The 23,287-nt window shown below is 33.3% G+C and overlaps 1 protein-coding gene across 4 annotated transcripts in view; it reads left to right on the plus strand.

Moving 5' to 3' along the window:
• SNX7 (sorting nexin 7) overlaps nucleotides 1–23,287 on the plus strand; it is a 128,488-nt gene that overhangs the window by 14,012 nt on the left and 91,189 nt on the right. For 3 of the 4 annotated variants that reach the window (XM_031967125.1, XM_031967126.1, XM_003769678.4), the window contains exons 2-5: nucleotides 8,470–8,652; nucleotides 15,220–15,330; nucleotides 16,640–16,804; nucleotides 22,550–22,748. In XM_031967125.1, the coding sequence (XP_031822985.1) occupies nucleotides 8,470–8,652; nucleotides 15,220–15,330; nucleotides 16,640–16,804; nucleotides 22,550–22,748 (658 nt within the window). Of the gene's footprint in view, nucleotides 1–8,246; nucleotides 8,266–8,469; nucleotides 8,653–15,219; nucleotides 15,331–16,639; nucleotides 16,805–22,549; nucleotides 22,749–23,287 lie in introns of those variants that run through there. The other variant, XM_031967127.1, reaches the window with a different exon arrangement.

Genomic DNA, 23,287 nt, shown 5'->3' on the forward strand with positions numbered 1-23,287 from the left:
AGTCAAGGATGACTTCCTAGAGGAGAATGTCAAGGGTAGCTAAAAATGATTTCTAGGTTGTGCTAAGCTAAGACACATCCAATAAGATTTTAGAATGGTGCTACAACTGTCAAATGACTCAAAATGTCATAATATATTTCTAGGAATATAGGTTGTTGGATCACAAATTTAGAGCTGGGAGGGATCTTGGAAATCATCAAGTTCACCTCTCTTATTTTATTAAAGAAGAAAGTAATGAAAAAAGAGGTGGGTGACATATCTAGGGCCACACATGAAACTGATGCTGAGGTTGGATATGAATCCAGGTCTTTCTAAATATATCCAGTGCTTATATCCACTTATACTACATTGCCTCACAAAGGGAGATACAGTCTTCTTTGATTAGCAAAATGACTCTTGGATATTGTTGGCATCTTCTGGAACTCTACTTAAAGGCAGACTTTTTTCTTCTATTTTATCGAGATGTTGGGTTTTTGGAGGTTAGAAGTTAGAGCAACTCACATTTATAATTTCAGTAGCCTAAAGATCTTCCTGTTGCAAGCTTATGACATTACAGCTATGGCTAAAAAAATTTTCGTAGCATACAAATATAAAGACTATACTTTGATTTGTGGTTATAGTCTCAATTTGTACGACTTGCTCCTGTTTGTAGCTGTGTCTCTTTGGCCGCACAATATGCCATATTATCTTTTTCCTTTTGTAATCGCTGGGTATTACATTGGCCTGCTATTTTTATCCATCTGACCACAGGCATTGGTCATTTCTGCTTCAGTAAGATTGGTAACATATGTTTGCTTACCCTACTTATTCTCAGCACATCTTTTTTTTTTTTTTTTTTTTTTTAAAGCTTTTTATTTACAAAACATAATGCATGGGTAATTTTTCAACAATGACCCTTGCAAAGCCTTCTGTTCCAAATTATCCCCTCCTCCCTCTACCCCTTCCCCTTGATGGCAGGCAGTCCAATGCATGTTAAATATGTTAAAGTATATGTTAAATCCAATATATGTATACATATTTGCTGTACAAGAAAAATCAGATCAAGAAGGGAAAAAACTGAGGAAAAACAAAATGCAAGCAAAAAACAGGAAAAAGTGAGAATGCTGTGTTGTGGTCTACTCTCTCGGCACATCATATAGTAAAGTAATGAGACATTTAGCTATTTTCCACCTTCTACAACTGTTACATAGGTCTATATGTTGTGTGTTGTAGGAAATATGGCTCTAGCACTGGGTGACTGATTCCATTATGGGCCATTGCTGTTTGTGATCTTTCTTTGCCATTTATTGTATAACACTATCGTAACATGGCATAGTAGATACTGTGTGTTCTGGACTGGGCTTGTCCCAGGCCATTCCCTTTATAGTTTGAGTTTGATAATGAAATAAAACAAGATACTTCAAGAATCAATCAGCTGTTAGCAAAAGGAGATTTACTTAGCCTATCACAGAAAAGTTGTTCATAGAAGATGAGCATGAAGGATACCAAATTAATTCAGTTTAGGAAACCTAAACCTCTAAACCTGAGTTGCTGCCATTTGTTTTCCACTAGTCAAATACATCAGAGATGGCCCTTGGAGCTCCTTGTGACTGTTCTGTATTCAAGCAACTAGCAAATGATGTCAACTGCCTGGTCTTTAATCTCATGAGTCAACCAAGTCTTGAGGATGGTTCTAATGCCTTTAGAATTGCATTTTGAATTGCATTGGAAGAGGGGCTAGGATATTACTCCAGCTATAGAAGACCAACCTTAAAATCACAGCAATGTGGATTTATGTTCTTCTGTCACACATTTGATGCCGGCCAAATCAAAATTTCAAACAAGTTACTTCAGAGGAGGAATTTTTCTGGTGGAGAATTCTCCATACTGATAAAAATCACAGGTCAAGACTAAAATAGGAAAAATAATTTTAACAAACCAATGACATAAATTTGATGTCATTATTTCCTTCTCAGTCTCATAGTCACTGGAAAGATTGGAAGTTACTCTTACTATGATTTTTGGCTTCATCCTGCCTTGTCAACAGACTCTCTTTGCCAACCTCCCAAAAGACATTATGACCATGATTTTGGCTTCTTATTTAACTTGTCAGGATAACTAGGAAAAAACAACTTTCAGGTATTGAGAGAAGTATCTCAGTGAAATTTCATCATACTATTTTCAGCTCATCATAACTTTTTTATCTTTAGTCATATATGAAAGATTCATAATTTTTCTAAGTGTTATTGCATGAATGTTTATAGAATATAATTCTTAACTTACAATAGCTACTGAATATATTTGAAAAACAAAAATTATGTCTATAGGCCATCAAATTGCCAAATTATTCGAAAACTAGAAGAATATATTGATAAACTCTCCAGGTTTCTTATTATTACCAATATCCTTGTGTGTGACTGTAAGATATACTGGATAAAACTTGAGCTATGTTATAGTGACAATTTACTCTTCCTAATGATAAGCATTAGTCAACTCTTTTTTTAAGCCCATAAAAATCACCTGTACTTTTTTGCATATTACCAAGGTAATGTGAGAAAGACTGAAATATCAGAAAACAATAAAATGGTAACTGTTATACTCTTCAGTTTAGTGGGGATGCTTGGGCTCAAAAATATCTCTGATATATTGCAATTTTGCAAAAAAAAACAAAAAAAAAAAAAACCTTAGCTTCACTATTTATTAACTCATTGAGGTTATAGCTCTGTTCCTCTTCGCAAAGGTATTCCATGTATTAGTGAACACTTGACATAACTAACCTTATTACTGTCCTAAATTTTAGGAACAGTCCTAAATAGTAGGAACAGAAATTTTTTGGAAAAATGTCTTTATCCCTTCAAAATTTACCTAATAGTTTGTTAAGTACAGAACTCTTGTGTATTGTCTGTAATATGTTTCTATTGTGTAGCAGATGGGTACAAATATATTGTGTTACTTTCTTGTCCACAAATGAAACCAGCGGAAAAGATACCATCTTTCCTGCTTTTATCTTATTCTAATGCTGCATTATAATCTAGAAAGCTTTCAGGTGATAATATGTGATAAATGAACTAGAAGGACCTGGGCACAAAATGACAGATTTTCAACCCCCTCCCCCCCCCCCCCCCTTTTTTTTTTTTTGGTGAGGACAAGAGGAAGATATTTTGGTATTTTGTGGCATTTCCTTTTATGCTGAAGAAATATCATTCTAACCCATTAGATCTAAGGGACTTTACTGCTTTTCTTGGTTCTGACCAGAATATATTTCCTCCTTACTCCCATCTCTTAAGATCCAAACTTCCTTCAGAGCACAGCTCAGAGATACCCCAGGTCTCCCTTTGGATCCTCTCTGTTGTTTGTTAGTGCTGAGTTTTTGTTGTTGTTGTTATTTCCCAATCTCCCTTCAGATCCCCTCAGTTGTTTGTCAGTGATTGGTTTTGTTGTTATTTGTTTTGTTTTGTTTTTTTTAACTGGACCTCATATTTCAATAGGTGGAGGAGCTCCCTGTGGGGAACTTTCTCTACTAATGTGGATTGGCACCTACTCAATTAAACAACTTGATCTGAGTCATCCAGTCATTATGTATCACAGAAGGGGATCCAAGCTGGGGCTTCTTGAAGCTAGCTTTTTATCTACTGTGCTATGCTGATTTTTTTAATCTCTTGCATTACTATGCATATAATTTTAATTTCCTTAACTATATGTGTATTTAATCTCCTCCTTTCTAGAAAATAAGTTCTTTGATCATAACAACTGTTTGTTTTTCTCTTGGATGCTAATATATGCATCCTTGTAATAAATGCTTATTGAGTTGAAGATGGGTGATGTATCTTTGTACATTTGGACACTTGTAAAAATGGGCATCATAACAGAAGCATAATACAATATAAGAAATAAATATGAAACTAATATTTGTCATTTCTAGAAAAGTTGATTTTTGTTCATCTACAACTAATTCTCAAAGGAGTTTTAAAGATGAGAACTGTCAGTGAGTTGCTTTACTGAGCTGATAAATCCTTGTGGTCCTGCACACCTGGACTTCTCAGGTAGCCTTTTTTATTGCAGAAGGAACTAATTAACAGCTTGCTGATTATCATCTCAAGCTCTTTTTTAGTGGAAGGAAATTAGGCCAAGAAAGGCCAAGTACTTCATCCCTACTTTCACAACATGTCACAGACAGCCTTTTCCCTAAATCACACTTCCAGCCCTGTCTGCTCCTGGCCTGCCTCAGCATTGTTATTATTATTGTAATAAGCAGGCAGATTGGAGGGGTTTTTAAACCAAAACACAGCTGGTGAGTCTAATTTTAGACGGATCGAGATGAGTGTCCCTCTTTAACAGGCTTGGTTTCTCAAATTCCTTCCACACATTAAGTTGCTTTTTAGCCAGATGTCTCATGACTGGTGAGCGTCTTTCTTTCGCATCAGCACTTTCATTGGCATGGTCTTTTCATGCCAGCATTCTAACTTAACACACTCCTCACAGTGACTTTCTCTTTGCTGCGAAGAAGCAAAAAGCTGTTTGTGTGCAGATGGTCTATGAGATCCAGTAATAACTTGGATGATTTGTGTCACATTGATGAGAAGTTCCTGAGGAGCATATGAGTGAGGGATAAAGCTTCCTCCAATACCAGGCTTGAATCTAGAAGATGGAACCATCATCTTTCCACTTTACTGCTTTGCTCGGATGTTCACCATTATCAAATGCATACTGTAGAAATAATGCTAATCAGTTAATTATTCCAAAGTATAGCAGCACTTTTCTTTAATATGCTCTAAATTTTCAAATCTATCTTTGTAGTAATAGAGCCCAAACAGAAACTTTCTTTAAAATGGACCAATTCCATTTTCTCCTGGCAACTCCATCAACGATTATGTTAAGTAAGGAATTATCTCTCTAGCAGAACTGAGACTGGTAATCTGGTCATGACAACAGTTCTCTAAGATGTTTATAGCATTAAAAGTCCAGTACTGAGAAAGGAATTAAATGTTGAGATTCTTTCTGGCATGAGTACATGAGTACTCATAATACATGAGTATTTTCTAAATTTGGACTTAGGAAGATCCAAGTAAAAATCCGAAATATTATAGTTAGTAATTAGATGATCAAATGCAAGTCATTTAATTTCTCTCAGCCTTAGTTTCCCCATCTGTCAGTTACTCTTTATATTATATAATCTTGGGGAAACCACAGCTTTTCTAGGCTTCAGTTTTGTCATCTGGAAAAATTAATGTTTTGCCTCTGAGATCCCTTCCAGCTTACATCTGTAATTCCATCATTTTACCTCAGTGGTAGTGTTAAATTCTTTGTTCCACAGTAAATTCATTTACCATCTGGAAAATTGGCATTGAGGCTACTCCTCACTATTAGCAGTTAAAACTGACATTATCCCCTCTATTTCACTTATTTAAATTAGACTAAAATGTTTATTTTTTTTCAATATTTACTTTTGTTTATATTTTACTGATCTGTTTTATGTAAAAGACAAAGATCTTTTCTCTCCTTTAAAAAAGGAAAATGAGAAAATTCAAAGACTTTGCCTAAAATACCATAGAATGACAGCTTTGGTGTTGGTTTTAAGACATTAGAATTCATGCCCTAAGATTTTCAAAGGAATGGATACTGCTTTTCATAGAGATTAGATATCTTTGTCATCCTTGCTGATTCATCCTACCATTTTCTTAGAAAAGAATATGCTGTGAAAAGTTAACAAGAGTTCATTTTTAGTTAATTACTTTTTTCTAAAAAAATAAAAAAAATAGCAAACAACAAATATTGTTTTGCTATTCAAGACACAGTGCAAGTCTCATAGGAATTGATAGCTTCTTAATCCAATATGAAAAATACCCATTGTCACGGTTTTGCTTAGAACTTCAATAATAAATATGAAGTGCCCCTTAGATATCATTTCATTCTTCAGAAATCTCAAATATTCCTGAGTTTATGACTATAATTCCAAGGCAGCTTTTTTTTGGTTGATATGGAAACATTCCTTACATGCCTTACTGGGCTTGTTATATTCTGTAACTTTGCAAAAATCATGCATACTTTCCTCCTCCACAAGACTGTTTTTAAAAGCTAGAAGAAACTGATTGTTAATTTTGTACCCATAATTTAACCCAGTAGAAATAGAATTAGATGTCATTAGATAGCAAGATGAAGCTTAAAAAGCCCCAACTCAAATAGTTAATCAAAATAAACAATTTCATTATAAGTTTTTATATGTCTGATTCTATACTTTTAAATAAATGATAATTTTTCTCAGTTTATTTTTCAAATTTTGGAAATTTTTTTAAATGATCTTTTCTAGAAGGGGTTTTTAAGAGAATTTTTTTTTCAATTGAAAAACTCAATAAACATTTATAAGTGCTTGCTTTGTACTAGGTACTGAATTAATCACTGGGGATACAGAAAGAGACAAAAGAAAATCCCTGCGCTCAAGTTGTTTAGTCTTTTATTTGGAGATTTCTATCACTTAAAAACTTTTCAAGATTGTAGAGCATAGGATCATATTTTAAAGCTTAAAGTTCATCTTAGTGGCGACCCAAGACTAGCCCTCTAATTCTGCAAACTAAAAACTAATGCTTTGTAAAATCAAATGATTTTCCTGAGGTCACACTGTCATAAGGAGGGGAGCTTGGATTAGGGTTCACAGGAAGAGACTTCATAGTCCTAAGAGCTGGGCTTCATTCTCTCTTCTACCAGTTAAAACCTGTGTGATCCTGAGCAAGTCATTTCTCTTCCCTTAGGTGGCTTCAGTTTCCTTACCTAATGAGGAACTTTGACTAGGTGATTTCTAAGATCTTATCCTACGCTAATACCTATGGCTTTATAAGCCTAAGAAATAATTTGAATCTATATTTCTTCAGAAACAGTTGGAGGGACCTAAAGTACTTGCAGAATCCTATTAGATACTGTTATAAATTTTCCTATTAATCTATTTGATAATTTTAAAAAAAAAAATATAGAATTATTTAATTTTCATTTTTTGCCATCTGGACCAAATCTACGATTCAAATTTTCCTCTCCTACCATTTCCTCACCTACATTAGACATTTCCCATTCATCCCATTTTTTTTTTTTTTTTTTTTTTTTTTCATGTTACTTCAGTGACCCATTCTTCCTGATTTATCCAAATCCTGGTCAGTCTAGAGGAACCTAGACCTCCTGGAAAGACTTAAAGTCATTTTTATCTTCAATTCAATCAGGAATGGATCATATAGTATTCTCCTGATGTCTTATCTTTTGCTCTCTCTAAGTGCTATTTATAGAGCTTCCATAATTATTTATCTTTTTATTTACTGTATGCTTTCTCTCTTCACCTAGCTTGTAAGATTCTCTAGGGCAGGAGCTGGCTACTATCTTCTTTGTTGTTCTTTGTCTTGGTATCTAAACACTCTATTCTTGTTAATTCCTTTAAGGGACACTCTATTCTTGTTAATTCCTTTGATACAATTTGTAGAAAAATTAAGTCAAACTGTTACTTGGGCCTGGCCTTTTTGACATAAGTTTTTTTTTTTTCATTTGTTGATTATCTGTAGTAAGGAAAACAACAGAAAACAAACAAACAAACAGTTATTTCACCCTTGAAAAGAGCTAAAAAAGGAATTTAATTCAGTAGGTCTGAGTATCCAAGTTTTAGGTAGTGGTCTACATATGTGGATATGTGTGGATATGTGTATATATACTATATCAACTATATCTTAGATGGCTGAACTTAATTATGTGATTAATTCCATTTACCTTTCATTATCATTGTGAAATTATTCTAAGTCTTTCAGCCTTGACCAACAGCTGTCAGTTTCATAATGGTAACAGTTGATTCTGTGTGCTAATTAAAAATAACTTTTGTTCAAAATTTCAGGCTATGATCTGAGTTCAGACAGAGCTCAAGTTAACCCTCAGGTAGGGATCATTTTGGTCATACAGATCCTCGTTTTACCTTTAAAAAAAATTAGACAATAGAGACCACTCCCTCCCTCCCACCTCTTAACTCCCTGACTGTGACTTGCCCCAAATCAGGCATCTATTGTCAGATCTGCTTACCTCTTGTTTAGCATAGTCTTATTTCCATCAAACCATTGTTTTTAAACTGCTTACTGTATAGCAGCATTCATTGTGATGTATCACCTCTTTGTTTTGTAGCTGGTTATTAAACCAGGGATCTTAGATTCAGCCTCCTCATGGATTTGTTCTCTATAGTACATTTCATCACCACAAACTATGTGTACACATCGATCCTGTCTAGCTGTCTCCAGAAACATGCCATTGATTACAAGGACATATCAGGTGAGGGAATGTGGCAAGGTCAGCGTACATCATTACCACTCCTGCAAGTGTCTAAAAAATACATTTCCTATTGGTCTTCATCTTTGTACTTTGCAGTTTGTAGAATTTGCTACGGTTTACTGCATAATACATTTATCATTTTACATTAACATGGTATTTAGGAGTCACAGAAATTTAAGAGTTTTCTAATGTTTTCTTTCTTAGGATGCCTCTCTGATGGACATGAACTCTTTTAGTCCTTTGATGCCAACATCCCCTTTATCCATGATAAACCAATATAAATTTGAAGATGAGCCAGACTCCAAGGACCTTTTCATTACAGTTGATGATCCGGAAAGTCACATTACTACAATTGAAACTTTCATCACCTACAGAGTTACAACTAAGGTAACCCTTTTATAAACTTTCTTTTTTCCTCCATCACAAATGTTTTCTTTGAAAATTTAGCAGAACTTCCATTTGATTTTACACTTGGCATTTTGGAATTTTGGCAGGATTTAGCGCTGAATTGCTCATCATTGCCTTGAGCATTTTGAACAACTCATATTTTCTCTTCTGTCCACCAGCTGCTTCCCAAGAGTTTGGTTGAATTCAGACATAGGGTTGAAGCTACAATACAAGTGTTCCATTTCAAAGCAATTGTGCCCAGTCTGTAATAATAAATACACAATTGTATGTTTGGGTTTTTTTTCAGTTTATAAAATTATGAAAAATACCCTTTGTGAAGAAATTTTTTTATGAGTAGCATTTAGCATTTATCAAATTCATATAGTAACATATTCTAAAACTCTTTTAAAGATTTGACTGATCCTCACAAAATTTGATTAGATAATTGGTTAATGCCCCCATTTTATAGGTTTACAAATTGAGTTGTTCAGATAGTTTACCTTCATTGCCTATTAGAAATAAGACCAGAGCTTACTTTTGGGTTTCCAGGAAAAAACTTTTTGAATAAAATAAAACAACAAAACTTTTTGAGTAAAAATAAAGCAGCATTCATATAGGTCAATCCACTGCCTCTTTCCCCTATTGCTAGTTCCTTTTTTCTAAGATTACCATTATCATAGATTTGGTTTTTATCCACATGTTTGTTTGTATATTGTCTCTCTCATTCAAACATCAGCTCCTATGTTTTGCTTGTTATTTTTTTTTTTTGTCTTTATTATATCTGAAGTATATAGCACAGTACTATACCTTTGCTTGTTGATTTATTTCAGTGTCTTTAAATCTGTCAAATTATTTTCTTATGCTACCATTGTACACTCTCCATTATTTCCCCTCTCTTATCTTGACTCTATGTACCTCAACAAAAGTCCAGGTCCTTTAAGCAAGCTTACATTTGGAGGCACTTTTTATCATCTTAGCATCAGGAAAATAAAATTTTAAATCATAACAGCTCTTGAAGACATTTTACCAAGTCATAGAATGCTAAAGTTTATGTTATTGGTTGTAGTGCCTACTCTTATAAATTTATTGACCCTTAAAGTAGGAAACTAAATATCATATAGTGGATAGAACCAGTCCTGGAGTTAAGAAAAACTAAGTTCAAATATGGCCTTTGACACTTACTAGCTCTGTGATCCTGGGCAAGTCACTTAAGTCTGTTTCCTTAGTTTTCTCATCTGTAAAATGAACTAGAGAAGAAAATGAAAAACTACTCCAATATCTTTGTCAAGAAAATATAGCATATGGGGTCATGAAGATTCAGACATGACTGAAATGACTGAACAACTAAAGTATTGAAATATAATTTTATGTACCTATATACCATTACATTTACTAAAATATCATATATATATATGTATGCTTACATGAATTTTTTTAAAAATCTATCTAAAATTTCATTATTGTGTGATGCTTGCTGTAGGAAAACTTCTACTATCATTGAAAATTGATAATTCTTTTATAATTTATTGTTTCCTGTAACAAAGACTGTTAAAATGACTTGCCCACCTCAATCAGCCAATCCATAAGATTTATTAAACACCTGCTGAATGCCAGGTATTGTGGAATAATGGCTAGAGAATTGACCTTGAAGTAAGGATATACTAGGTTTCAGTCTTGTCTTTGATACACACTGGCTATGTGACTTAACCATGTAGAGATCTGGGCAGAGAATGTGCTGATCTGTAATTTTTCTTGTGTAGCATGATAAATGTGGAAATATATTTAGAAGAATTGCACATGTTTAACCTATATTGGATTACTTGCTGTCTAGGGGAGGAGGATGGGGAGAAGGGAGGGAAAAAAATTTGGAACACAGGGTTTTCAAGGGTGAATGTTGAAAACTATCTTTGAATGTATTTTGAAAATTAAAAAGCTATTATTAAAATTTTTAAATGATAAAAAAAAAAAGTGCTGATCCATACATAAATTGTCAAGACCCAGTGCAGATGTAGTTCAAACTAGATTAATATGTAACTAGGAAATATTCTCCAAAATAAATAGAAAATACAACAAAAGATAGACAATATATTTGCAGGGATCTTTATATAAGGTCAGGTGTCCCTACTTTCTATTTGAATGTAATACCACTACTTTATGTCAATGAAATCACCCATCTAATTTAAAAAAAAAAATGTGTCAAGAGCTATATAGGAATACAAAGGTGAAGAAACCTCCACCCTGATAGAGGCTATATTCTCTACTACAAACTCTAAAGATATATTCTAAATATATAAATATACTTGTGATGGAGGAAGGACAAGAGCAGCTTGAGAGATCAGAAAATCCCTTATATAAAAGATGGAGCTTGAGTTAAGCTTTAAAGGAAATGAAGAATTCTAAGAAATAGTCAATGAGAGAATATGGTTTATGTATAGGAAGTCACTTGTTTCATAACTAGCAAGTATCAAAAGCTGGGCATGAACCATGACTTCCTGGCTTCAAGGTCACACTATTAGACATCTCCCCAGCTTTTGTGTATATATATATATATATATACCTACCTACCTACACACACACACACACACACACACACACACACACTACATATGCATACATACAAATATTTACATATATTTCACATATTTATGCAATTTATAATTATACATCCCTATATAACAGATATTCTAATAAAAAATAAACCTCAGTTTTGTGAATAATCATGAATAGGTATTGGAGACATCTGAATTTGAAGTGCTAGTCCCTACCTCAATACCCTTAGAGAACTGAGAACCAAGTGTCTTTTAGAATACTAAATATGTCCCACCTAGGCTATGATTGAACTGAAAGAGAGGAGTCAGGCTGTTATTGTGCTCTGTAGCTCATTATACCTTAACTCCAGAGCCTAGGTTTGACTCACCCAAAAGGAACAATAGGATCACTCTACAAGGTATTCAGTGTACAGAGTAGGTCAGATGGAAAACATCTGTTTTCTCTACCATAAAAGAAATGTTTAAATCACAAAGAACTCATGGATGCATACTGACAGATAGTTAATGTATGGTACAGTGACCCTATTGTACTCTTGTTGTACTCTTGGGGATTGGGGTCATACTTAAAAACATGAAATATTTCTAGGAGTTGCTGAACATGCATTTCATTTTCACTATAGTTCTGCACTGTCCATGAAATTTATTCAGAGTCTTTATCATCTGACAAATCAGAACATAAATTGGGTTTATTGTTATGATTGACTCCAAAAGTTGTGGGGACCACTCCCTGCTTGATAACTAGCATCTAGAACTAGTTGAAGGGAATATGTATTTATTGAACACCTTCTATGTGCTAAGCCTTTTGCTGTGGTTTGTAAATATTTTCTCATTTGATCCTAGAAGCTCTTAATTTTTTAAACATGTTAGAAACAATCTTCTTAAGATCACTTTTTAGTCCCATGTGATCTCAGAAAAAGCAAACTCATAAGCTTATTGCCAAAGTTAGAAATATCATTTTAGGATCACTATTTGATCCTCTGTGCTCTTGTAAAGAGACACAAAGCAGAAGAGGCAGTCAGAGATTTGATGAGTTGATGTTTATTTTCTGATTTGTGTAGGCTAAAGGTATGCACAAAGACTCCAAGCTTCTGATGTTAAAAAACGGATAAGAGTAGGAAATTATTTTCTTCTTTTAGCTTGCTGAGTATGTGGCTTCTCTTATTTTAGTGGCTAATATTCCTTGGCATAGCCCCTGCTTGTTACATCTTCCCAATAACACTGAGCCACAGCACAGAGTATGTGCTCAAGGCTTAACTTCAGTCATGTTTCATGGTACGTTCTAGGCTAACCACCATGCTATAAGTGAAATGAGGGGCATGAACTGAATGCCTTCTAAAGTCTTTTCCTGGTCTTAAATCTATGATCTTTTTCATAAAAAACTTTTAGGTCATAACTCCTTTATAATCTGGAGATGTCCTACTGTGAACTTTTAGTTATCTATGTGTCTTGAAAGCCCTTTACTCATAACCCAGCTGTCAAACTTCTTCATGGGGATAGGTCTGAGACCTTTCCCTACTTTAGAAAGACTGACCATGACACTGACTCCGTTGAATTTCCTGGGTCAGGATTTGTTGCTATCTACTTGTTACACCTTTGCACGGAATAGAGATAAGAACAGAAAATAGTGATTCCACACAGCATAAAACCTAGTCCCAGAGAACAGAAACATTTCTCTGACCCAGTCATTTTCTGTTATGGAATAATTGAATCAGAGTTGAAAGGGACTTCAGTTATTCATCTGGTCCAATCTATAGTCTAAAAAGAACCATCACAACAATAAACCTTAAAAGTAGTCATTCCGCCTTTGCTCAAAGACTTTCAATGGGGGGAATCTTCCAAGGCAGCCCATTCCACTTTTGAAAAATCACCATTGTTAGAAAGTTTTTTCTTGTCTTATTTTTATCTTCTTTCTTACCTTTTAGATACAGTACTTGTAAAACTGCATTTAAATATGTTAAACTATTTTATTGATATTCAGTTATTTTTCAGTCACATCTAACTCTTCATGACCCCATTTGACTTTTCTCAGCAAAGATACAGGCATGGCTTATCATTTTCTTCTCCAGATCATTTTTATAGATGAGGAAACTGATGCAAACAAGATTCTGTGACTTGCCCAGGGTCACATAAGTTTCCGATCAGATTTAAACTCAGAAAAATGAATTTTCCTGGCTCCAACTCCAGTACTTTATTTAAAGCACTACCTAGCTACCCTTTTGAACTATAAAATAAAAATACACTTCATTCCAATTTAACAGCAGTTTATTAAGTGATTACTTTCTGTAATTCACTTCATTAAATTTTAGGAAAGATTTACACCCCTTGACTTCAAAACAGCATAAAACCAATAGAGGAGATGAGATCCATACAAATAATTATAATATTATGTAGAATGAAATCAGCATATAAGAGAAACATGAACATAGTTCTTTGAGATCAAATATAAAGTTAAGCTTTCAGAATAAATAAAACTAAAATGATAATTTTTTATTATTACATTATATTATTTTATTTTATTATATTATTTTGTCTGTTTCTGTAGGACTTGGAACTATATAATTTTAATTTCTATTTCCAGGATTGGAAACTGTGGAAGAAGTATAGATTCAATCAAGCATACATGTTATTAAATTATTTAACAGTGTTCCATATATATACACACATATATGTAATTCCTTGTTTTTTAACTTGAGCAATTTCTGTGTATTTACTCAACAGTGAAAGTTTTGCAACATTTTCTAAAGATTAAGTTTTTGAAATCAGATCACATTATTCCCTTTTAATGCATTGCAAAGAAAATATCTTGACTATATTATTTGAAACAGTGATTTTCAAAGAAGTAACCTATTGACATTAATAGTTTTCTGATCCTCACTTTGACAATTAATTCTGCATTTTATAACTTGTAGCAAATTGTAGATTTAATCATTATATGTGATAGACATTTCCAATGTGTGAAATGTACGTGCTAGATTGTTTTTTAAGGAATTTAACAATGTTTCATCCCACAGTACTCCTACAGAAAAAAATTTCAACAATGACATTACTGTCACAAAATCTTTTCTCTGAAATTTCAGTACAATTAGAGGGAGGAAATACTACCTACAAAACTTTTTCAAAAAGATTATTGTTGTGGGGGAGAGATATGGGGAAAGATGAGAAAGAAAGAGAGAGAACAAGAACATGCAAATGAGCTCTTGGGAGGCATGATAAATATTATCTTCTCATTTTTTAATTAGAGAATCTTTGTTTCTGTTTGGCTTGGGTTCATCTTTATTTTTATTGTCTTGCCAGAAACTCTAAATTGACACTTCCCTTTTTGTGAAAATATTCGCCTTAATGTCTTTAATTTCTTTTGTAAGTGACAAATTCATATCTCAGTTAAAAAAAAAAAAAACCCTGAAAACAATAGTGAATTTTTCTTGTTGCGTCAAAAAAAATATTAGTTGAATTAAGTGATGGTTGGATCAGTATGGAATATGTCAGAGTTTTCATATACTCTCAGCACATTGTAGGAAAGATTTGAGCAAATTTCTAGGAAATGTTTCTTTGCAATTAAGGTCAGAGTCTTCACTAGACTGTAATAAAATGGAAAACAAAAAAGATGTTCCTCCAATTTTGATTTTTAATTAGTTGGTGAATGGCAGTAATTTTAGACACTATATTCAGAGCATATGTATATGTTAGAAGGAAAAACATGCACAATATAATGATTTTATAACATTTTATGGTTGGCAGATGGCTGTTATAAAACAGTTTTTTCAATTTTGATTTTCAAAGCTAAAGGGATTTCAGTTAGATGCTTGCTTTTTCTCAGGAAGGATATCCAACTTGCTTTGTTTCATCTGCTATGTGAGCAGATATTTCACTACACCAAAATAATATACAAGCTGACAAACATAAAATAATTAGTATTTGTTAATTTTTTTTTTCCAGGCTCAGATTTATTCTAGCATGTCCTAACTAATAAACAAACACCATCCATCTTGAGTTATTTATTCTTTTTTTTTTTCTTCAGACATCTCGTGGTGAATTTGATTCCAGTGAATTTGAAGTTCGAAGACGTTATCAAGATTTCCTTTGGTTAAAGGGAAAACTTGAAGAGGCGCATCCCACCCTCATTATTCCTGTAAGTGTATCAGTTTTTCAGACTGTAGTAACTACTAAACTGGATTCCTACATGCTACATAATAACTTAGAGAATCATAAATTAACATTACCTATGATTTGTTGCATTTTTATATATTTTAAACCCTTCCCAAGTTTATTTTAATCTGCTTCCCTCTCAGCTCAGGAGTTTTCCAGGGGCCACCAGCCATGAGTTTGATACCTCTGGTGTAGTGGATAGAGGAATAATTATGAAGTTAAGACTGGCTTCCAGTCCTGCTGGGTGATGCTAAATGATGAAATCATTTAAGTCTCAGTGATCCCCTCAAATCATTAGGGCTATAGGTTACCGATAGTTTGCCAATGTACATTGAAGAATTTTCCACAATAGGAATTGCCCACATAAATGAATTTATAGTTTCTCATTTAAGTCTCAGTGATCCCCTCAAATCATTAGGGCTATAGGTTACCGATAGTTTGCCAATGTACATTGAAGAATTTTCCACAATAGGAATTGCCCACATAAATGAATTTATAGTTTCCAACTCCTTCCTTTTTATACTAAAGGAAAAAAAAAGTTTAATGTTTTTAAAACTTCATTTTAGGTGTTAAAAATTTGCCTGATTTCATTTTGAAAATGTTTTTGCCTTTAAAAAAAAAAAAAATCAAGACTTCATTGAAATGCTTATTTTTTTTTTTTTTTTTTTACATTTTACTCTGTTACTACTTTCTACTTCAAAGTGTACCGTTAAATCGTTTTTAAAAGATCTTTTTTTCTATAGACAGCTGCACCATCAAGCTCATCAAATCATCCTGGATTCAAATCCCAGATTTTCTACTAAAGTCAGTCATTAAATACCTACCATATGTCAGGTCCCAGGGATAAAAATATGAATAGACATTGTGTAAATGTAAGGTCAGTTAGGATCATTAAATTATAGATTTAGAAATGGAAGGGACATTAGAAACAATCTAATCCAACTTTCACTCTGTGAATGAGGAAACTGACACTTAAAAGTAGTTAAATGACTTACCTCAGGATCATTTAGCTAAATAAGTATCAGAAGCGATATTTGAGTCTTTCTGACTCAAAATACAGTACTCTATCCATTGTACCACATTGCCTCATTTCATTACTTAAATTCTCTTGATCTCTCTCTTTTTTTTCTACAGAATTTCTACAGAATGAGGAGATTACAAATGAATGGATAGTAAAGTCTCTTACAGTTGTACAAGCTTAAGCTTTAACAACTGAAAACATCACTAAGGCTTTTGGAAAATCTTCTACCATCATCTACTTGGTGTAATATTGTTATGTTTTGTTTCCTTAGCCATTGCCAGAAAAATTCATAATGAAAGGCATGGTGGAACGATTTAATGATGACTTCATTGAGACACGAAGAAAGGCACTGCATAAATTCTTAAATCGAATCGCTGATCATCCAACTTTAACTTTTAATGAAGACTTCAAAGTGTTTCTTACTGCACAAGCCTGGGTAAAAAATCTTTGATTTTTCAGTTTTATTATTCTTATACATTCCAATATTATATTGACTTTGTTTTTATAATTTTACTAATTTTTTTCCAGGAAGCATTGTTCTCTATTGAATGAATTAAGATGAAGTTTTTAACATAAGTAAATGGTCTTTAGATAGGGAACTTATATTAATTCTAAAGTATCAAAAAACCTTAGGGTTTTGTTTTATTTGTAACCATGTATTTCCTCCCACATACAATCCTCTTTCTTTCTTTGAAGATGATTTTTAAAAATTCAGATTGTTCTTTGCTTGTGTTCAATAAATATTCAGGGCTTTAAAAAAATCTTTTCTTTCTTGGCATAGTGGAGAATAAGAATGTGATGGTGTGTATCAGTTCTCCTGGACACCTTGTATCTTTTTGAAAGACAACCAAACTATACTTTTTCTTCCAGAGGACTGCCTACAATTTTCAATTCTTAGACATTCAAACTTAATTACATGATCTTGCCTCAGGTACTCACTAACTGTGTGACCTTGGACATGTCATTTACCATCCAAAATCCTTAATTTCTTCATCTGTGATATTAGGTTACTAATTGGATTGTCTATCACAGGATTGATGTGAGATAGTCTTAAAATTCTATAAAAGAGTGAATTATTATCTTGTTTATAGGCTTTGCTATATTTTTAAAATAAATTTTAAAACAACAAATGAATTGGATAAAGTATTATATACTTTATTTCCTGACAGTGAGGTTTTATATATTTTTATGCCTGTTACTGGTTAGGCCATATCATAACTCCTGACCTATATTGAACTCTTAGAAATTGTCTAAGACACTGTGACTGAAGAAACTGGCCTGTAGTCATATGTTGTGCTTCAAACAATAAACAGAAGTCATGCTAACAAATCATTCTTAAGCACTAATGGATAAATGTGTTGTCTGGTCAAGGAGTTCTGTCACTAAAATCATAGTATCAAAGATGTAAAAGGAGAAGATATTTCAGAAGTCATCTAGTCCAATCCTTATTATTTGGGGAGAAAAGTATCTTTATATATTATGGACTTTCTTCAACTTGTTCTTCCCCAACTTCTTTTGGGGATACATCCTTTTTGAAAAGGAGTTTATTAAAAATAACACTTTAACTAATCAAACCAATATATGCAAAATTACATTCCCATAATATCCCAACTATCCCATCTTTCTTACAAAAGCTTGTTCATTCTAACAGTTTTCCTTTTCTTTCTTTCTTTCTTTCTTTCTTTCTTTCTTTCTTTCTTTCTTTCTTTCTTTCTTTCTTTCTTTCTTTTTTTTCTTCTTTCTTTCTTTCTTTGTGGGGGGAGGGGAAGGCAATTGGGGTTAAGTGATTTGCCTAAGGTCGCACAGCTAGGAAGAGTTGTGTCTGGGACTGGATTTGAACTGAGGACCTCCTGACTTCAGGGCCAGTCCTCTATCTGCTGAACCATTTAACTGCCCATTCATTTGTTTTTTGTTTGTTTGTTTTCCATTTGCATTGCTGTGATCATTGTATATAGTTTATTTTCCTGGTTCTGTATATTTATGTATCAATTTATACAATTCTTACTACCATGTTTCTCTATATTTTGTTGTAATAATATCCATTATTATTACACTAATATACCACAGCTTATTTCCCATTTTCTAATAGATAGGCAACTACTTTATTTCCAATTTTTTGCTGATACAAAAAAAACACTGCTATAATGTAAAGGTCCTTTCTTTCTTTCTTTGTCCCTTTTAAGGAGCATATATACCTAGCCTTGTCATAAATTGCTTTAAAGAATGATTGGACCTGTTCAGAACTCCACAAAACAATTCCTTAGCATTTCTGTCTTTCTACAGCTTTGTATAAACTAAGATCTTCAGTTTATCTTTATTTCTGCAACTCACTCTAGCACTGATTTCCCATTTTATTGTTAGCTTTTTACAGGTTTGCTGAAATCTCCATCATTTCAATTATAATCTTTTCAATATTAATAATTCTTTCATATGGTTATCAACAATTTGCAATTTTTTGTAGCAATCCTCTATTCAAACCCTTTGTACATCTTTCTATTAGGACAAGACTCTATACCTCGATTTTTATATTAGTTCCCTGTTTCTTTGATATCAGACCTTTATCTGATGTTGCTCCAACATTCTCCTCTAGATGAGAGGAAATGGTGTCTTGGAGAGTTTATATTATTTACCTAAGGTTAATTTGGTAGTTAGTAGATGGCAGAGTTTCAGTTCAAACCCTGGACCTCTTATTTGAATATTTTTTAAATATAGGTAATAAAAAAAAATCTCTAAATGATAGCCTTTTATATATTATAATTTCTGTTTGAAGGTGAGAAACACAGGCTCAGGGACATCACATGACTTCCTCATGGTCACATCATTATTAAGTGCAAACCTTGGTTATGTTCACCTCAAATATAACAAGCTAGGCACTTTTTTACACTTTCTGTGAAAAATACAATATATGATGCTTCTATGACTTCTTCTTTAGAAAAAATTCTCTGAGAAAGTAATTTAGATACTAGTAATGGGTTTTGGGAGCAGCTCAGTGAATGGAGCACTATTCCTGGGATTTGGAGGACCTGAGTTCAAGTCTGGCCTTAAACACATACTAATTGTGCAACCCTGGACAAGTCATTTTGCCCTTTTTGCCTCAGTTTTCTCATTTGTCAAATGAGCTGGAAAAGGAAGTGATAAACTACTTCATTATCTTTGTCAAGAAAACTCCAAATAAGGTCATAAAGAATTGAACATGATGAAACAATAGCAATGAGTTGTTGAATCCCATCTTATCTTTCCAAGACAATTAAGTAGCAATTATCTTTCTCTCATTAAAGATATAGAACTCAGAACCCAAACTAGGTATTCTACTCTATAAGGCTGCCAGTACAGAGATTCATGAGAAAACGGTGATTCATAGTTTTGAAAGTGACATTAAAACATTTTTCAAAAGGAAAGCTGGCCGGAGATTTGGTGCTAATAAGACCAAGGTCATAAATCTAATCCTTGTTATGGGTAGTTAGTGCTATTCCGTTCCTTCACCAGGAATTATATTCCTGAAACTGCCTATGCTGAGCTTTGCTCTAGCTATGGGATCAGATGTCTTAACATTTAGCTTTCCAACAACCCTAGATTCTCACTGTTCCATGCTTTTGCAGAATTCTGGGACTTTTTTGTGCAGTCCTGATTGATTACTATTCCTTGTAATGTATTTTTAGAACTTCATTAGGGGCATTTGTGAGGGTTCTCAATCATAGTGTACTATCATTTTTCACAATTCTTTATTATATCATTCAATTATTTTCTGTATACTCAAGAAAAAGAAATAATGTTAAAGACATCAATAAATTAGTCATTGAAAAAGCATAAGTAATTTGATAATGAGTTCTAAATGATTTATACAAGTTAGGAATGGTAGCTGCTGAGCTAAACATATTTTAAGATAGGGAGTTTAAATAGATTGTAAGCTTGGTATGAGTCAATAGTATGATAATGGCAGTCCCCAAATCAATGGTTTGTAAAAAGGTATTTATTGTTGTTATTGTTCAGTCATTTCAGTTGTGACCAACTCTTTTGTTACTTCATTTTGGGGTTTTCTTGGCAAAGGTAATGGAGTAGGTTCTCTAACTCATTTTACAGATGGGGAAACTGAGACATACAGGGTTAAGTGACTTGCCCACAATCACACAGCTAATATCAGAGGCCATATTTGACCTCATAAAGATGTCTTTCTGATTCCAAACCCAGTGCTGTATTCATTACACCACCTAGCTGCCATAATGTCCAGAATTGGAAAGAGGGTGATTTTTTCATCAGAACACTCAAGAGTATTTAATTCCAGCCACCAAATTTTAGGGAACATAGTTCGGATGAATGGGGTCATTGAAGTCATGATTTATAAATACTATTTGATGTGAACTATGGATGGTTAGTCTGAAGAGGACAAAATTTAGAAGGGATAAAATAATTGTCTTTGAGATTTTGAAAGGCTGTCATTTGAAAGGAGGAGAATTTAAAATTATTCTGCTTAGTTGCTAGAAGCCAAACTATGGGCAATGGATAGAAGTTGCAGAGACATGATTTTTTTGGCTTAAAATGTAAATAATTCCTTTTTTGAAGTTTAAATGGCCTACAAGTGAAAGAAAAATGGACTTCATTGAACAGTGATGGAGTAAAGAAACCATCAATGAAGGATTGTGCTGCTATTCATTGTACATGTTTTTAGAGAATATTCCTAAATAGCCATGGAGATCCATTACACTTTGGAAACTTTAACTATAAAAAAGAAAGCATGGTTTGAGTCAGCTATTTCTATAAGTAAGGGAGGGATAAGTAGAATTTGGGGAATGGTAAAAAAAAAAATCAATTATGATTTATCATTCCTTTATCTTCTCTATTTTTAAGGCAATGACTAAAATTGCCTATTCACAGTCAGTCTCCTGATTTTCAGAATCTATTCTTATTTCTAACTGTCTCTTGAACTCATATTTGACCCATGTTCTGCTTCAAAAGACCTATACTGTTCATTATGATTCAAGTTATTTCTTATTATTTTTCAACCCTTTAGATTCATTCAACATTTATCCAACAATCATTTGTTAAATAACCTCTATGTCCCAAACACTATTCAGGATATGGATAGTGTATGAAACCAATAGGTTATGAAACCAAAAGGGTCTTGGGAAAGTGTTTGTGATACCATAAATCTGAATATCATTTGACTCTTTCTTCTGCTTACCAAGTCCACAGTTACCCACCTTTAGTATTATCACTTAGCAGATGCTTTGATATCTTGCTAATGTATTGAAATGGATCTCTGATCTGCAAGTTGATTTGCAAGTTCTGCCCAATGAGGAAGATCACCATGCCATTGGATGATACTGCTCTGTGTTTGTCATGGGGGGGGAGGAGGGAATTGAACAGTCAATGCACTGGGGGTCCTGCTTGTCTTCTTTTGATATCATGAGGTTATCTCTGCAACACCATCATTGATCACTTCTGATCTCTGTCTTGCCATGTGATCAGCCCATATTTTCTTCCTTTCAGAGAATTCCTTGATGATACCCTTTACTCTTTGGCTCTGTATTGTAATGGGAAAAATGTTGTGTTGCAATTAGAATTACTGTAATGTTCAAAGACAAACCATATTCTATTAGAAACAACTCATTAAATACCCATTTATAGTGACCAATTAGAGGCTGTGTCAATTCCTAATTTAAAATCAGAATGGAATTAAAACAGAGAAATGGTGCAGATCACCTTTTTAAAAAAAAAAAAAAAAAAGGTATGGCTGTCATTTGTAATTTTTTTTTTAATTGCACATTATAAAAGACAGTTGGTGCCCTGCAGTGATTAAATCTTTCATATTAAGAGCTCTGTATATCAATGAAGTCAGGTCAGACACATAATCCTCATACAAAATATTTTCTTTTATCATCCTCTCCTGTTTTTCAACTATTCATGACTAATATGTTTTTCTGCTGTCATTTAAAGTGGAATTTGAGCAGTAAAAACAATGAAAACCAGAGGAAGAAAGACCTAGAAACATTTAAATTCATCTTTCTGCAGCAAGCTGTAATCTACCCCAAATGTTGTATTTTGTATTATAAGCTTTGTACCATTATTTTTATAACCTCTATTTTTTTCCTTCATTGTGTTTGTGTGTGTTTTAACTCTTGAAATTTACTCTACTACTATGACTGTTACCTACTTCACTTTCATTATTTTGTTTTATTTTTAGGAGCTCTCTTCGCATAAGAAACAAGGTCCTGGATTGCTTACTAGGATGGGGCAGACAGTCAGAGCTGTAGCATCCTCAGTGAGAGGAGTTAAAAACCGCCCAGATGAGTTCAATGAAATGAATGACTATATGGGAACATTTAGCCAGGAGATAAATTTAATAGACAAAATATCTCATAGAATTTACAAGGAAGAAAAGGGTATGTAAACCTAATGACTTTAATCTTTTTCTTGTTTATGATACACTTTCTGTTTGGGGATATACATTTTAAAATTAGAATTTCAGCTTAACTTTTTTAAATAACAAAAACTTAGTCTTTTGCAAATCTAAGTCCTGATCTATAGACATATTTCCCAATCTTTTATGTGTGCAGGCATCTATTTTATACTTCCTGGTTATTAATAAGTAGTATTATCTATATTGCCAAGAAAAGCTAGATGACAAAAAGAAATGAAAACCTGAACTTTAGATTCAGATAATAGGTTATTAAGATTAATACCTGGTATTCCATGGATTGAAAAGTATCCCAGTGCCTTCATTTCCCCCACAACATCTTTCCTTTATCTGTCCTCTCTACTTAAATAGTTCCTAGTCTAGTTTTGGCTCTCATCACCTTTCTGTTAGGCTTTTTCGATAACCTCCCAGTCCATTTTCCTGCTTCAGATCTCTGTCTTCAGTTTATCTTCCCCACAAGGGCTAACTGAGTATTCCTGAAAATTAGGTTTGACCATATCTCTC

Source organism: Sarcophilus harrisii, chromosome 4 (genome assembly GCF_902635505.1).
Source record: "Sarcophilus harrisii chromosome 4, mSarHar1.11, whole genome shotgun sequence".
Taxonomy (NCBI): Eukaryota; Metazoa; Chordata; class Mammalia; order Dasyuromorphia; family Dasyuridae; genus Sarcophilus; species Sarcophilus harrisii.